Raw genomic sequence first — 17619 nt, 5'->3', positions numbered from 1 at the left:
GTGTAAGACATACTTTATTCCGATTGTTTTTTACTTTTTTTATTCAAGACTCTTTTCTAATAATCAATTGTACGCAAAACTCTACGTCTCTAAAAACACGTGACCCCGTTAACCCCCTTCCCTCTTTGGCCACTTGACCTTCCTGACAGAGCCTCATTTTTCAAATCTGACATGTTTCACTTTATGTGGTAAAAACTTCAGAATGCTTTCAACTATCCAAGCGATTCGGAGATTGTTTTCTCGTGACACATTGGACTTTATGTTACTGGCAAAACTTGCTCGATACATTCAGTATTTAATTGTGAAAAACACTGCTAATTTTTTAAATTTTTCACAAAATTTAGATTTTCTAAATCTAAATGTATTTGCTTATAAGACAGGCAGTTATATCATACAAAATAGTTGCTAATTAACATCCCCATATGTCTACTTTAAATTGACAATTTTTTTGAACATCCTTTTATTTTTCTAGGACGTTACAAGGCTTAGAACTTTTGCAGCAATTTCTCACATTTTCAAGAAAATTTCAAAAGGCTATTTTTTTTCTGCAGGGGCCAGTTCAGTTGTGAAGTGGCTTTGAGGGCCTTATATATTAGAAAGTCCCCATAACGCACCTCATTTAAAAAACATCACCTCTCAAAGTATTCAAACCAGCATTTAGAAAGTTTCTTAACCCTTTAGACATTTCACAGGAATTAAAGCAAAGAGGTGAAATTTACAAATTTCATTCTTTTTTGCAGAAATTCATTTTTAATCCATTTTTTTTTGTAACAGAAGGATTTACCAGAGAAATGAAAATCAATACTTATTGCCCAGGTTCTGCAGTTTTAGTAAATATCCCACATGTGGCCCTAGCATGCTTATAGACTGAAGCACCGGCCTCAGAAGTAAAGGAGCACCTAGTGGATTTTGGGGCTTTCTTTTTATTAGAATATATTTTAAGCACCATGTCCGGTTTAAAGGGCTCTTACGGTGCCAAAACAGTGGAAATCCCCCAAAAGTGACACCATTTGGGAAACTACACCCCTCAAGGAAATTATCTAGGGACATAGTGAGCATTTTGACCCCACAGGTTTATTGCAGAAATAAAATATTTGGAAATCAATTTCTCCCCAGTAAAACATGTGGTAATAAACGGCTGTTTGGACACACGGCAGGGCTTAGAAGGGAAGGAGCGCCATTTGGCTTTTGGAGATCACAATTAGCAGGAATGGTGTTGCAGGAATGGAGGCCATGTCAAATTTGCAAAGCCCCTGAGGGGACAAAACAGTGGAAACCCACACAACTGCCCCTAATTTGGAAACTACACCCATTGAGGAAATTATCTAGAGGTATAGTGAGCATTTTGACCGCACAGGTTTTTTGCAGAAATTATTAGAAGTAGGCGGTGAAAATGAAAACCTACATTTTTTTCAAAGAAAATGTAGGTTTAGTTATTTTTTTCTAATTTCCACAAGGACTAAAGGGGAAAAAGCACTGAAAATGTTTAAATCAATTTCTCCCCAATAAAGCAATACCCCACATGTGGTTATAAACGGCTGTCTGGACGCACGACAGGGCTCAGAAAAGAGAGCGACATTTGGCAGGAATGCTTTGCGGAGGCCATGTCACATTTGCAAAGCCCCTGAGGGACCAAATCAGTGAAAATGACCAAAAAGGGACTCCATTAAGTTCAGTATTTGTTTGTGAAAAACACCAAATTTTAGAGAATTTTTTCTAAATTTAAATGTATCTGCTTGTAAAACAGATAGCAATACCACACAAAATAATTAACTAACATTTCCCATATGTCTACTTTATGTTGGCATCGTTTTTTAAACATCCTTTGTTTTTAGTAGGACGTTACAAGACTTAGAACTTTAGCAGCAATTTTCTCACATTTTCAAGAAAATTTCCAAAACCTATTTTTGCAGGGACCAGTTCAGTTCTAAAGTAGCTTTGAGGGCCTTATATATTAGAAACCCCCATAAATCACCCAATTTTAAAAACTGCACCCCTCAAAGTTTTCAAAACAGCATTTAGAAAGTTTCTTAACCCTTTAGGTGTTTCACAGGAATTAAAGCAAAGTAGAGGGGAAATTTACAAATTTCTTTTTTTTTGGGTCAGAAAATCCATTTTAATCCATTTTTTTCAGTAACACAAAAGGTCGTACCAGAGAAACGCAACTCAATATTTATAGCCCAGATTCTGCAGTTTTAGAAATATCCCACATGTGGCTCTAGTGTGCTAATGGACTGAAGCACAGGCCTCAGAAGCAAAGGAGCACCTAGTGGATTTTGGGGCCTCCTTTTTATTAGAATATATTTTAGGCACCATGTCAGGTTTGAAGAGGTCTTGTGGGGCCAAACTAGAGACACCCCCAAAGAGACACCATTTGCCAAACTACACCCCTCAAGAAATTTATCAAGGGGTATAGTGAGCATTTTCACCCCAGAGGTTTTTTGCTGAATTTAGTGGAATTCATCTGTAAAAATGAAAATCTAAATTTTTCCCACTAAAACTTATAAATTATCCATTTTTACAAGTAATAAAGAAGAAAAAGCACCCCAAGATTTCTAAAGCAATTTCTCCTGATTACGGCAATACCTCATATGTGGTAATAAACGGCTGTTTGGACACACGGCGGGGTTCAGAATGGAAGGAGCGCTATTTGGCTCTTCGGGTGTCAAGTCGAATTTGCAAAACCCCTGAGGGACCAAAACAGTGGACATCCCCCAGAAGTGACCCCATTTGGGAAACTACAGCCCTAAAGAGAATTTACCTAGGGTTATAGTGAGCATTTTGATCCCATAGGTTTTTTGCTGAATTTAGTGTAATTAGACGGTCAAAACTTCTATTGTTTTTTTTATTGTTTTTTTTTTTTTTTTTACAGCGTTCCCTTGTGCGCTATACATGACATATTTCATTTTGTTCTGCGGGTCGATGCGATTACGGCGATAACATACGTATATACGTTTTTTATATTTTACGGTGTTTGCACGATAAAATCACAGTTTAAAAAAATTATTTTGTTTTTGCATAGCCATATTCTAAGAGCCACAACTTTTTTTATTTTTCCATCAAGAAAGCTGTGTGAGGGCTTGTTTTTTGCGGAACAAACTGTAGTTTTTATTGGTATCATTTTTGAGTACATGCGACTTTTTGATCCTTATTTATTCCATTTTTAGGAGCTGAAGTGACTAAAAATAGAGAATCTGGTATCGTCGTTTTATGGCGGTCACCGTGCGGGATAAATTACATTATATTGTTATAGTTCAGGCCGTTACGGACGTGGCGATACCAATTATGCATAGTTTATTTTTTTCTAATAATAAAGGGACTTTATAAGGGAAAGAGGGCGATTTTTTTTCATTTTATTATTTTGAAATTCGACTTTTTTACTTTTGTACATTTTATTTGTAACTTTTTTTTACTTTTTGTCCCACTAGGGACTTGAAGATCCAATTGTTGGATCGTTGTTATAATACCCTGCAATACTTATGTATTGCAGGGTATTACACCGGTCAGTTTCACACTGACAGGGGGCATATTAGGTCCTGCCTCTGCCATAGTAACAATCGGCCCCCGCAATCGCGTAGCGGGGTGCCGATATTGCTGTAACAACTTAAATGCGGCGGTCGCTATTGGCTGCCGCATTTAAGGGGTTAAATCAGTTATGCACAATAAAATTACTAAAGAATGTACATTTCTGTCGCCATGTTGCGAGAACCATAACTTTAATTTTTTTGTCGACGGAGCTGTATGAGGGTTTTCTTTTTTGCGAGAGGAGCTATAGTTTTTATAGGCAACATTTGTGGATACATATAACTTATTGATCACTTTTTATTTGAAAATTTGTAGGGCAAAGGGACCAAAAAACTGAAATTCTTTTATAGTTTTTTCGGGTTTTTTTTTACGCTGTTCACCGCATGGAATAAACATCATAATATTTTTATAGTTCAGGCCGTTACAGTCGCGGTGATACCAAATATCGTTTCTTTTTTTCAATAATAAAAGGACACGATAAGTGAAAAGAGCGATTGTGTTTTATTTTATTACTTGAAACTTTTATTATATGTTTTAAAACATTTTTTTTCTATACTTTTTTCACACTTGTTTTTCAGTCCCACTAGGGGACTTGAAGGTCCAACTGTCTGGTTATTTTTTTTAGAATACATTGCGCTACCTATGTAGTGCAATGTATTAGATCTGTCAGTCATTCAGTGACGGCGAGGCCTAATCTGCTTCCGTAATGGCAGAGTAGGAAGCCATTGTTAGGCCTCCTGTTGCCATACCAGCAATCGGCAGCCCTGCAGGGCAGAGATGCCGGTCTGGTAGCAACTTCTAAGATGCAGCGATCGCTTTCGCTGACATACAGCAACATCCACCACTGATAAAGCCGGCTCAGCTCCTGAGCCGGCGCCATCTTGCAGTCGGCTACGGAAGCCTTTCAGGTCCCGCCTCCAGGCGGAGCCTGAACGACTTCCATGCTAGGCAGACTGGGGGGCCAGTATTAGGCCTCCGGTTGCCATTGCAGCCACCGGCACCCGGGCAATTTCATTGCTGGGGTGCCGATGAGCTGGAAACTCCTTAAATGCAGCGATCGCTTTTGACCGTTGCATTTAAAGGGTTAATGGCGGGGATCGAAGCAGATTTCAGTCCCTGCCATTACAGCCGGATGTCCGCTGTAATACACCAGACGATGATGGCACCGACTCAGCTTCTGAGCCGATGCTATCCATTTGTCGTATGGATACGGCAAAATGCGGGAATCACTGGCTCTCCATGACGTATCCATATGACACGTCGGGAAGGGGTTAACAGCTTTACTGCAAATCATCTCCTGGTCTAGTGCATAACACTTACACACGAAGTGCAAACACAGAAAATAAGCACATCAACGTAAGAGCTGGCGTTTTAACACCCAATGCCATCACGTGCTGTGCTACCTACTTTATTGCATAAAGGAATCAACAATGCCAATGAATGCTCATTTGTAATAGGTTATAGGCCTTATTCACACGAGCGTCCAATTTGCATCCATATGATTGTCCGTGTTAAGTCAGTTTGGTTTTGTGTGCCATTCGCTTTTCTTATCCATGTTTCTCCTCTGCGAGCACTACTTTTATTTTATATATTTTTTGCACTTCTTTAGCAACTGATGCAAGAAAAACAGGCAGCACACGAACATCCATGCTTTTCATGAACCCATAAGACTTAAAAACAGACATGAATAGGACTTGCGGTGAGTTTCACACAACGGAGACACGCTTGTAAAAAAAAACAGATGTGTGAATAGCTCCATTGCATTGCATTTGACAATGTGTTGTCAGTTATTTAAACAGACAGCACATGGACGTAAAATACCATAGTGTGAATAAGGCCTTCAAGCTTCAACTTATTTGTCAAGTGTCATAAAAAAAAATATTTACTTTCAGCATAGGAGCATCCTGTAGATCATTTGTCTTGCTCTGTATTGGGCTCAAGGTCTTGATACACGGTTTTACAAGGTTTGGCACTGGTCTAAGAAGCCTGCCACGTTTCAGCTGAGCTGGCTTGATAGCTGTAGATTTTTCTTCAATAGCGCTAAATGAAATGAGGAACAGACATCAGAAACGTCAAATAATCTGCATCTTTATAACTGTATGATTAAAAACGATCTATAAAGTTAGGTTTAGACTACAAACTCTGGAACATCTTAGATAAAAGGATGTTTAAAGTGTAACTAGGGTTAAAATTAGAAAAATCATCTGAGTTATGGCCCAGACCATATCCCAAAGTTGCACTCACTTGAGGTGCAGTTAAAGAAATCCCCGCCATTCTTTTCTGAAGCCTCTGCGGGTCCATCTCTTCTGAGCATTGTGAAAAGCCGTGAAATGTTCATATAAGAAATATTCATTCTGCATGCTAACCAGTAGATAGAGGACTCGCGTGTGAAAACAAAACCAGCTCAGGAGCAGTGGCCCAACGCAGGTCTGAGCCTAGAAGAGAACGGCAGGGGACCCCCTTGAATGGAACCTCTATGGTAAGCCAAACGGAGAAGGGAGATATTTTGGAGGGCCAGAACTCGAGGTTAAACCTAAACAAGATATCAATGGGGCTGCTCTATTACAAAACATAGTCACCCACTGAACCTGAAAGGGGTCCAGGGGAAACGAATTGTGCCGTTTTCAAATATTAAAAGATACTTTGAGGTGGAAACCATACGGTTTCCTACTTACTGTCCAGCTTTTTCACAGCCAAGACCAGCAATAGGCGTATCAGACATGTCCTCGTTTTTCAACAGCTCTGGATTCTTCCCAATGACTTTCAATGTTTCTTGACCCTGTGAAAACAATTCCCCCTCAAAGTTATTCCCGATATAGGACTTCAATGTGTTGTGCCTGGTTTTATTTTTACCGGCTCCTTTCTTAGGTACAACTCAAATTATTTCATTCCAATGGGCTCTGACCTTCTCTGGAACCAAAGTTTTGGGCTCTTTAGTTGATGTCATCTTCCTCACAGCTGATCTCCCAAGGTTTGGACTAGGTTTTTGAAATCTGGTGCGGAGCGGTTTTAAAGAAGGCGTTTCACCATGTCCTGCATCATTTGTGGCTTCTTCCACTCTAAAAAAAATGTTTTTACATGAATTAAAAGTTTCAAATCTTACTTTATATATACACATACATTCATTCCCTCTATGTCACACCGCACTGAAGTAGCTCAATAGCATAACGACCCCGCCAAACAGACCTCCACATAACAGTTGATTGGGGACAATCATCGGGAAAACTAGCGCTCGTACGAATGCGCGTTCAAGATCATTGCCCTTTTTTAAATTGGGGCAGTGATCAGTCAACAAACCATCTAACACTCGTTCATCTTTGATCAGTGCGCTCATTACCGGCTAAGAAATCTGGCAGTGTAAATCCAGCCTTAGGTTTTGGACAATATACTTTTGTTAGAGGGTCTACTGACAATAACCTGATCACAGGATGTCCCGCTGCATGTATCGACAATGATCAACTGTAATCTGTGGGGAAACCTGGTATCCTCCCTGAAGCACCACCACAGGGTAAACTATACTACACAATGCCCCTGAAGTCAATGCATGGAGGAGTTCAGAATTAAAGATGCTCTTTGCAGCTACTCTCCACTCTGGCTAGTTGAGGAGGCTCCTGAACAGAAGATCTTCCTCTTAACTCAGAATTCCCTAGTAGGGTATCTGACAATGTGTTTTCTAAACCAGAATCACACCAAATACATAAAAACATGACTTAAGACGTAAGGACTAAAGTTAAAATCTACTGTCGGTCTTTATATATAAAAAAAAAAAAAGAAGAAGAAGAAGGGGCCCATCCTGATAACCCTTATCCATTTGGGGCTCTCAGTCTACCATGTGTTACCATGGTCGTCCAATCATTCAAATAGGTGCCGGGTTATACGTTTCACTTGCAGTAGAATGTGTGGCCTCCTAAACACTATTCGCGTATTGTGAGACAACCTCTCACATTAGCGCGGTTTAGCAGCTACTGAAAGACAAATGTGCATCTTTTTGTTGTATTTTACACCTTACAAAGGCTAAATCAGTGTAACTTACTGGGCAAGCACTGTAACCACAGCTCGGTCACATGTATCCTCTACTGTAGAGGACTCATTCCCTGCATCTCCAATTGATAGCGTGTCAACATCCAGTGACATTTTGGGATCATTCTAAAATGATGGGAGAAAAAAAAAAAAGTTATCTTAATCTTGAATGAAAGATGTAGGCTACACACACATTTGATCATTCAAGCCTATATTCACCCTTGAACACCATTTTACATATAAAATAAATCTACATATAAAAGTTGAGTAACTTTGATAATAAAACGCATTACATAACGTGTACTGATCCAGAGTTAAAGTCTGTTTTATAGTTGAAAGCTGCATTCACAATTCGGCAGGCTTTAGAACAGAAATCTCCCAGGATGCCTTGCTGGCATAACGTCTACATAGAGCTTGGTTGGGTCATTTTTGTTTTTGGGTAGTGTCATATTTACACCAGGAACTGTACAGTAATCTTATATAGGAAACACTAACTATCCCCACTGCATTATGGGAGCTCGGCTATGTGGATCAGCTTGTGGATTGTTGGAAATTAATAGAATTTTTTAATGCAGCTCTGTGATATAATACAGCATATAACTCAATACTAGTGTAAGATAAGTGATGCACGGTATTTCCAAGGTTACGCAACTTTTTATGTACATTATGTTCATACATTAACTGCAAAATGGTGTTCAAAAGATGACCATGATTTCTGCAGACTTCAGAGCTGAAATCTATTAAATGTTTGCACAGGGCTTGCTCTTGAGATTTGTATTCTGGGAAGTGTAGCCTTTACTCCAAGCAGCGTTCAGAGATCACATGTAGGAAAAAAATTGTCCCTCTGCATTTTCGGAGTTCAGCTTAGCTTTTTGAGGGGTGTCTGAACTATTGAGGATTATCTATGCTGGTCCATCGGCTGATTGCATCATTTTAAATGCATAAACTTTTATCATTGGCAGCACACCTCCCTGGATCTTGCATATTTCCAAAGTGTTACGTGTGAGGCAGAACAATAAAACTACCTAATTTGCAACACTTAAGATTTTTACTTAATAAATTTGAGTAAGACTAAGTCTTTTTGGAGAGCACACCAACTTTTGTCACTTTCCAAATTCCGATGGAAAGAAAAGTCGCAATTTGTCATAGTTTCCACCAAAACCTGGCGTAAACGGCATAATAAATGTGGGCCAGTAACTTCGATCACCCGGCTTCTGCCTTAGCAGTTGTCACATTTAAGATTACGCTCCTTAGGTCTATATTGTGTTGCCCAATGCATTTGCAACAGTCAACAAAACCTGCTGTTGTCTGATCCCGCTGCGTGATACAAAACTTTTGCACAGCAGTCACATCCCATTCAAGTCAATGAAAGAGAACACTGTTGTGCAACCGTAGAATGGCTTTTCCCACGGACTTCAATGGGGAGTAAAGAGTTCTGAAACTCAGATTGTGCAAAAGTTATATCATTTAAACAAGGATACTATTCTAGGGTCGCATTCTCATGCATCACATGAGGGAGAAGACTTTTTTTAGTCTTAAGTTGATTAATTTGAACTACTTCAGATTTCTTACATCATCAGTGGATGTTGAGCCGGTTCTCTCCTCTTCTTTCTGGACATCAGACATAAGTGGAGCACACGCAACTGATCTGGGAGCCGCTTTGTTTAAATTTGGCTTCGGTCTTTGAAATCTGCCCCTTGTTATAACCGATTTCAGTGTCTTTGTTTCATCATCAGACGCACTTCGCTCCTTATTAGTCCTGAAAAAGAAGCACGCTAGCTTACAATCGGAGCTCGACAATTTCATTCAATTCGTTTGTGTATCAATGTACAGTGGCTGAATGTATGCTTCTACTTGTTTTGGCGCATACTCTTTGACTTTGCTACCGAAGACCCTTCCGGTCTGTACGTCCCGTCCCCCCTTTCCCTTCAAATACCAGTTGAATCATCTGTCCTACAGGCAAGCATGAACTCCTTCCTTCAGAAAGGACCATCCCCTAATAAATATTTATTTCACAGCGAACTAACCCAAATAGGGGCTCGCAGTACTTCACACTTCACACTAATAATTCATTTTGGAATTACTACAGGTGTTGCATCTTTTACGGCCTCGCCGATGGCGGCTTTCCACTGGTGGATTATGAGGTCTTCTTCACTGCGGTTGTTGTCACAATAGAAAACAGCCTCTGATCATATTTTTTTTCCATTTCACCCCTCCCTACTCCTCTCCTGCATTGTTTTTTTTTTATGTTGTGGATGTAAAAATGAAAATGTTTGCAACAAATCCTGTTGGTAAGAAGAAAAAAAAAGTGCTGTCTTGTTCTGCCGTCTTGTGGTGTACTGAGCAAACAGCAAGGATATAGTGAACGGTGGATGACCATGTGACCGAAATTTACATAAGAACATAAAAAGTTCAGATAGAATTACTAAATTTACCCATTACAGTTTATTTTGTTTCGTTTTTTTATTACAGGAGTTTTTTAAGTTAAACAAAGAGCTCGGGCAGAGGAATTCTCTATTATTGTTATGTGTGTGTATATTTTGTTTTTGGTTATTTTCTATAAATGATGGGGACAATTAGGCCGGGTTCACACAGAGTTTTTTGCAGGCGGAAAATCTGACTCAAAATTCAGTTTGGAAGTTGGAGGCATATTTTCCTCTGCCTGCATGCCGATTTTCAGCCGTATAAAGGAATAAAGAGCTTCAGGGAATCCGACAAGCTGCAAGGAAATATGTGAATGCGTTAACTTTACACAAACATACATAGCAGGTGTAGAATCTACAGAAGCCTCGCAAGATCCTCCATTGTCAGGTCTTTCCATAGTTACAGAATCCTCTTCAGGAACAGAACTTCCTTCATTACTTTTTGCAAGCAAGTGGGTCGTTTCTGCCTCACATACTGGCATCTGGCAAAGAAAAATGGTTAGTTTTTTCATAATGTAACTGGCATCTTTTTTTTTTAGAAGTGAAACGGACTAGGATGTGCAGTAAATATCTTTACTTTCTGTGGCTATACTTTAGGAGAGTGATTGGTTATCAACAGATATTTCTTAAAGAGGTTTTCCAGGGACACTAAATTTTCTTGGTGGGCAGCGCACGAGCACTGAGAAATGTCATAAACGCGAAGAAAGTGGGGCGGGCATTGAGGCGTAAGCAAAGAATTGAATGGGTCAGGCATTGAGGAGGCTGTGGACCAATAGGATGCCTCAAACCCGGGACTTCTGACTTATACCTGGGTTTGAGGCATCCTATTTGTCCACAGCCTCCTCAATGCCCACGCCATTCATTCTTTGCTTATGCTTTAAATGCCAGCACCATTTTCTTCACGTTCATGTTATTCCTCGGTGCCCGCGAGCTGCCCGTCCCCATGGTATCTACAGTGATGATGGGGAATACATTAATTCAGGGATGATGGGGGTTATAAAATACAGTGATGCTGGGGTTTACATATATGTTATCTACAGTGACTATGGGGATTACATATATAAAGGGATAATGGGGATTAATCTAGCTAGCTGCGGTCAAGTGATTGAGTGACTGCACGCATAAAAAAAGTGGATGGGCGGGATTACACACTAAAGGGGAAGGGAGAACTAGCAGGGAGGGAGAAGAGAGAAATACAGGGGGGGGGGATAATTACTCAAGAACGTGTTGTTACGTTACTGAGTGAGGTATCGACACAGGTCTGTCTGCATAAGAACGCTCGTGCATGAGCAGGTGTCGAAGCAAAAAAAAAAAAAAAAAACTGACTAGAATGAAAAGCAGAACTTCCGGCTGGCCAGAGGTAGGGTGAATAGGAACAAATGTGTTTCGATTTTTGACAGAATGCATATTAGGAAGTCTATTTAATTTTGACAGAGTAGTACAAAAATTTTGTATTCCTGGAAAACCCCTTTAAATGTTCCTACCTGGTCTAAATGATAAATGTGAGCAAAGGGTCTCTTACATTTGAGGTGGCGTCTTTAGATTCCAGAGTGCTCTCTGCACAGGTCTCTGCTTTAGACATTGGCTCATCCTGTGAAATCAGCCCGACCTGGACTGCTGCCCGACCGAGATTTGGTTTTGGCTTCCGAAATCGGCCTTTCGGTAACACTGCGGGTTTCAGCGGTGTATTTGGTTCTTCTGCCAAACTAACAAGAAATGCAATATATTCATACAACGTGTACAGCAAAGGATTGAATTTCATAAACGCTCGAGAAGAGACCGGATTGAAAATTGGACATGGAGAGTATCTCTCATTTACGCTTGATGTGGATTTTTGTTTCACAATAAAATTGCAGGAGAGGTACAAAGCAGGAATGATGAATATTTGTTTAGGGAATTATATTTGTACAAAGTTATGGAGTAGGTAATAGAACGATGTTCGGACTACAGTTTACTCCTCACAACATCCTCACTTTGTCCAGAAACTGAAAGAAGTTCATTCTAAAGCATCATAAATATTTTTATGAAAGTATAACAAATTGCCGAATATGACCACGCTCAATGAAATGAAAGACTACGGTAGCTATAACTGAGCTTTTTAAATTCAGGCTCCTGTAACAATCTAAAAAGAGCTGGATTAGTGGGTGCAAGGAGAGGAGCCAACTAAACGCAGGATATTCCAGTGGTTACTGGTGGAGATATTAAAATGCAGCTTTTCTATAGGATCAGCAGTCATCGCTGGGGAAGCTGCATCTGAACAGGCTTACAAGAGCAGCCCTAGAAATGAAAGGTCATCCCTGTAATGCATGTGTTCGGCAGATAGGGACCAGTTTTTTTTTTTGCTTTTGTTTTTTTAAATCAAATAGTTTTTATTGACACCGTTTTCAAAGTATACAAACATTCAGTACATAAGACAACATCCCCCCCCCCCCCAACATATCCCACCCACATGCAAAGAGTACTATGCCCAGCAATAATCCACCTGAGCACAACAGATCTCCCAACCCTATTCCACCTGCACACAAACCCCCTTCTAAATCCACAACAAATAATAATGAAATTATTGTAGAAGTCCATGACGTAGAGCGTTTACAAGAGAGGTAGACGGCAACCCCGGCGACCTCACCCAATTGGTCCATTGACCTTCAAACTTTCTGGGAGCACTAAGTTTGATATCTATCCCCCTCTCCATCAGAATAATACTATTCACACGATTAAGCAACTCCCTGTGTGTCGGGACAAAGGAATCCACTCAACCCATAGCTATCAGCTTACGAGCCTGATACAATATCTTTTGAATTTCCAGTTTTTGTAAAACAGGAACATCAAGATCTACATACCCCAGAATACCCACTCGCAGAACAAGCGGCACCTGGAGACCAAAAACCCTATCAACCAACGCAAATACTTCTTCCCAATACCCTTGCAGGACGGAACACCCCCACATCATATGGATAAGATCCGCCCAGTCCTCCGACCATCGTGGGCATCCTGCATCCGGTCGAAGGCCCATTTTTTGCAACAACACCGGAGTACGATAAACTCTATGAAGCAAGAATAATTGAGGTCTACGGTGCGCAGGGACCAGTTCACCGTTCTGGCTTAGAGAAGGGTCCCGAGCAGGAGACCAACCTTTATGAAATCTATATACCCTAGTAGGGCATCTAGACAGGGGTTGTTTTCAGAATACAACCAGTTTAAGCAACAAAACAAACAAAGGGTGTAACTAGAGGTTAACCCCATAATGAAAATGGAAAGACATGTCAAGTCATCTTCTAGAATATTACATCAGAAAAAAATAAAATAATTTAAATCAATTTTTTACTTTCATCAAAAACAAAACATTTGCGATACAGCACCGCAATACATATAAAGCTCCCCCCTTTCAAAGTATGCATGCTCACGAATACAAAGTAACATCACATATATCAAGATCAGATACATAATATACCATCTATAAATCTATTGCATGTTCGAAAAAGAGTTAACAAAAACCCCCTAAGCAGGGGCGTAACTAGGAAAGACTGGGCCCCATAGCAAACTTTTGACTGGGCCCCCCCCCCCTCCCCTGGGTATCACACAACCCCCCCTTGTAGATCGTTCCTCCCTATAGATTCCGCCACACAGCACCTCCTATAGACAGCACCATACAGCACCATACAGCCCCCTGTAGATAACGTCATACAGCCCCCTTGTAGATAACGCCATACAGCCCCTCCCCTGTAGATAACGGCATACAGCCCTCCCCCTGTAGATAACGGCATACAGCCCTCCCCCTGTAGATAACGGCATACAGCCCTCCCCCTGTAGATAACGGCATACAGCCCTCCCCCTGTAGATAACGCCATACAGCCCTAAACCCCCCCTGCAGGTAACACCATGCAGCCCCCAACCCCCCCCCCCCCCAAAAAAAAAAAAAAGACATGCATGTCCTACAAAAGGCATGCATCCCCTATCCACAGGATAGGGGATACATGTGTGATCGCTGGCAGCGATAAGGAGAACGGGGGACCGAAAGTCCCCCGAAGTTCTTCCATGACAAACCTCGGACTTCCGGCGTCTGCGCAGTTCAATAAAAATGAAAGGAGCGCTGGTCACGCATGCGAACAAGCGCGACCGGTGCACAAATCATTTCTATGGAGCTGCCTCCATAGACTCCGGAAGTCCGAGGTCTGTCATGGAAGAACTTCGGGGGACTTTCGGTCCCCTGTTCTCCTTATCGCTGGGCGTCCCTGCGATCCCACATGTATCCCCCCCCCCCTCAGTGGCGTCGCACTGTAGCAGCCATAGCGGCTGCTAGCGGAGCCTCTAGCCATGGGAGGGGGGGCCCGTGACGGCGGGCGGCACGGGCCCCCTCATGCTGCAGGCCCCGTAGCAGCCGCTACGGCTGCTACAGCGGTAGTTACGCCACTGCCCCCAAGGCCGATCCGATTACTCTAAAGATCATACATTATCTACCCGTCTATCACGTTGCAGACTGTATGTAGATCAGCCGCAACAGCTGACGATGATCTCAGGCCCCTGCTCAACGTCAGAAAATTTAACGGAAGGTGCCTATTTAACCTACAGTAGCTAATCTCCAAATTGCAGGTGCTTTTGCCTAATCCCTTTTAGGCATAGTCTAAGATATCATCACTGGAAAATCTAAAAAGATAAAAAGAAGGATCGACAGAAGGACTTTCCTTCCGGTTTGTATAAAACTTACTTCTCGCGGTCTACTTTCAGAGGCAGCATGGAGTCTGGTTTCTCTGAGTTACACTCGTCTTGCACATGTTTTTCTACTGATGGAACCTTTATCGCAAGTTCTGTAGGCTACAATCATAATTATACTGTTAATGATAGATCCTAATATGACAAAGCAGAAAAAATTGCCTAGTTAGACAAATCACGCTGCACTATGTGCATCTGTTAATGATGGACAATGGGAAAACTCAAAAATGTCAAGCTTCTTAGAATTTCAGAGTATTAGAATTCATCCTAATCATAAACAAAATTTAAGCATGTAGTTCAAGTAGTCCATACATACAGAGCAATGTTAAAGCAAACATACACAATGACAACCAGAAGAATTGTGAATGCTGCTCTGGGTATAATACAGGATGCAACTCAAGATCAGTACAGGGTAAATAACGTTGTTTACTTACAAAGTCACTCAACTTTTTATATAGACTAATTCCATATATCAACTGAAAAGTGTTGTTAAAAATGTGGACACACCCTTTAACACAGAGTTAAGTGACTTTAAGCACCCTAAAATTTACTTTAGAAGGAACCACGCAACATAAATGTACCAGATGCAAGAGCATTGTACTAGTGGTGTAATGCTTTAAATGTAAGCTAAAAAGATGTTCTCTTGTGCAAAATCGGTTAAAGGGTTACAAAACTTTAAAAAAAAAACAAAAAAAAAAAACTTTTTACATGTAATAGTGACATGTCAGAAGTTTTAATCGGTGGGTGTCTGAGCACGGAGACCCCCATCGATCTCTAAAACGAAGTGGCAGAAGCGCTCGGGTGAGCGCTTTGCCACTTCGTTTCTGATCGACTTTCCTCGGAAAGCCAAGGTGGTGGTGTACGGACTCAATAGAAAGTCTACAAGTCCGTACACCACTCTGAGGACAGCGGATTAGAAACGAAGCAGCACAACACTCACCTAAGTGCTTCTGCCCCTTCATTTTAGTGATCGGTGAGGGTCGCAGTGCTTAGATCCCGACCAATCAAAACTTCTGTAAGTTAAGTTATCCTTTAATATTGCCCTCAGCCATTTATGGAAAAGCTGGGCAACAACAAATATCAGACAGCTTCCCATAGGGGTTTGATAACCATCTTTCCCAGACAAATCAATGCACAACTAGCAGGACTCCTGAATATCTAGCGTTGAATAAAAAACAAAAGACGCTGAATTGGTGGTCATACTTGTTACCCAGTTTCCTCAGACAAAAGGCCAATTCAAGCGCGTTTATTTACATGTCATTTTTTTGTGGTCATAATTGAAGTTTCCATATCATTTTTACATGGCTGAATGCTGCTCCTGATGATGCATTAAAGTGTGGTTGTCGGACATGTGGTTTAATTCACAATATTGCTACTTACATGTTCCACAAAAGAGGACCTTAAATGATCACTCACTGATCTCTTCTCAATAGCTTCAGATACAGCCTCAACGCTTTCGCTTTCCTTTAATTCTTCTTTCTGTCCAGTAGCTTTTACCAAGTTTGGCTTTGGTTTCTGCAACCGTCCACGAGCCAGAGGAGCAGGTTTAATGGGAGATTTGCTGCTCTGAGTTTCAGATATACTGGGTGGTTCAGTTCTAAGTAATATGAAAATAAAAGAAGACGATGCACAATTGTATTTAATTGTAAGATAATATTAATTAAAAAAGCAAAATCTATCAGAAAAATCCCAACCAGCAGCATATAGGGCATAATATTGAAGCACTTACAAGTGATCGTGATTCGCAGTGCTGTCTTGGGTCAAGGATGGACGATTTAAGCTTTCCGACTTACAACAATCTTGAGAAGATTCAGACCGAGTATTCACGGAAGATTCCTTTTCTTGCTATAATAGGGAGACACGATTTATGAAATAAAACCGGTTTATGAAGAAGGACCTTGTATAAAAGTTCATAAAAAAGTGGCATTAAATTACCTGCCATGAAAAGTAAAAACAATCTTGGCTTGGCTACATTATTGGTACATTGCAAGTTCAGCAGATACGTTTTTAGCTTAGAGAAAGTCAAGATCAAAACCCTGCATGTATTATTGTGACTGCAACATACAAATACCGCCTGTGCAGATAGGCACAATCATGATTTCCTGCAGATTAGAAGTATTACACAGTGTCATTGAGTTCTAAGGGGGAGGGAGATAGTTTGATCCAATATGAGGAACAGCTGTGATGTGGATCAACATGTATGTATGTATGTCTATAGCGACTATATTAAGGAAGGAGGGATGATCTGTTATGAGGATTCTAACATTACTGCATAAATATCCTTTTATGTGCATATGTGGGAAACAGAGTACATTATATTGAATAAGATATGTGGAATATTCTTGACTCCTTGCATATTGTACTTTTTTGTATGCTTTTGTAACAGGACTATGTTTATGGGATTGGGGTTTGTTTGGTACCGTTTGTACTGTACTACAAAATCACAATAAAAACGTAGTATTATACTGTTCTGGAAGGGAATACCAAAATTGAAAAGATGTTCTGATATGTAAACTGTCCTGGTACAATCTATCTGTAACATACCTTTCCAGAAACATTATCACTCTGAACGTCTCTGTCAGTGTCTTCCTCAGCATGTCCAGCACTGAGGGAGACAGAGGAGTCTTCCTGGCCATTAAATGCTTCTTTCTTAGACGATGCCTTTATTAGACTGGGTTTTGGTGTCTGGAAACGGCCTCGTGCTAAAAGTGCAGGTTTTATGGGGGATTTTCTACAATCCTCTTGAGAGCCAGACGATGATTCAGCCCTAAACAGAGAAATACTTACATATACATTTGACATAGAGTGATGGTGCATAGAAAGAGGAACCTGAACACTTAATATTAATTCTATTAACAATTTGATGTGGCGAGCAGCTACAGAGGAGCAGCGTAGAGTAGGGACGCAGAGCGAGGACAGACTTCTTGCAGCTGTGTTAGCG

General features: G+C 40.7%; 1 protein-coding gene across 1 annotated transcript in view; it reads right to left on the bottom strand.

The window, feature by feature from the left end:
- BDP1 (BDP1 general transcription factor IIIB subunit) overlaps window positions 1-17619 on the bottom strand; it is a 121061-nt gene that overhangs the window by 21579 nt on the left and 81863 nt on the right. Inside the window, exons 25-35 of the mRNA XM_075847521.1 lie at window positions 17223-17445; window positions 16408-16523; window positions 16059-16275; window positions 14674-14780; window positions 11491-11674; window positions 10308-10450; window positions 9118-9304; window positions 7559-7671; window positions 6431-6584; window positions 6201-6304; window positions 5412-5565 (exon numbers count right to left, since the gene is read on the bottom strand). Coding sequence (XP_075703636.1) covers window positions 5412-5565; window positions 6201-6304; window positions 6431-6584; window positions 7559-7671; window positions 9118-9304; window positions 10308-10450; window positions 11491-11674; window positions 14674-14780; window positions 16059-16275; window positions 16408-16523; window positions 17223-17445 — 1702 coding nt within the window. The remainder of the gene's footprint in view (window positions 1-5411; window positions 5566-6200; window positions 6305-6430; window positions 6585-7558; window positions 7672-9117; window positions 9305-10307; window positions 10451-11490; window positions 11675-14673; window positions 14781-16058; window positions 16276-16407; window positions 16524-17222; window positions 17446-17619) is intronic.

This window comes from Rhinoderma darwinii, chromosome 1, assembly GCF_050947455.1.
Source record: "Rhinoderma darwinii isolate aRhiDar2 chromosome 1, aRhiDar2.hap1, whole genome shotgun sequence".
Taxonomy (NCBI): Eukaryota; Metazoa; Chordata; class Amphibia; order Anura; family Rhinodermatidae; genus Rhinoderma; species Rhinoderma darwinii.
This window is presented reverse-complemented; position numbering and strand designations above follow the sequence as displayed.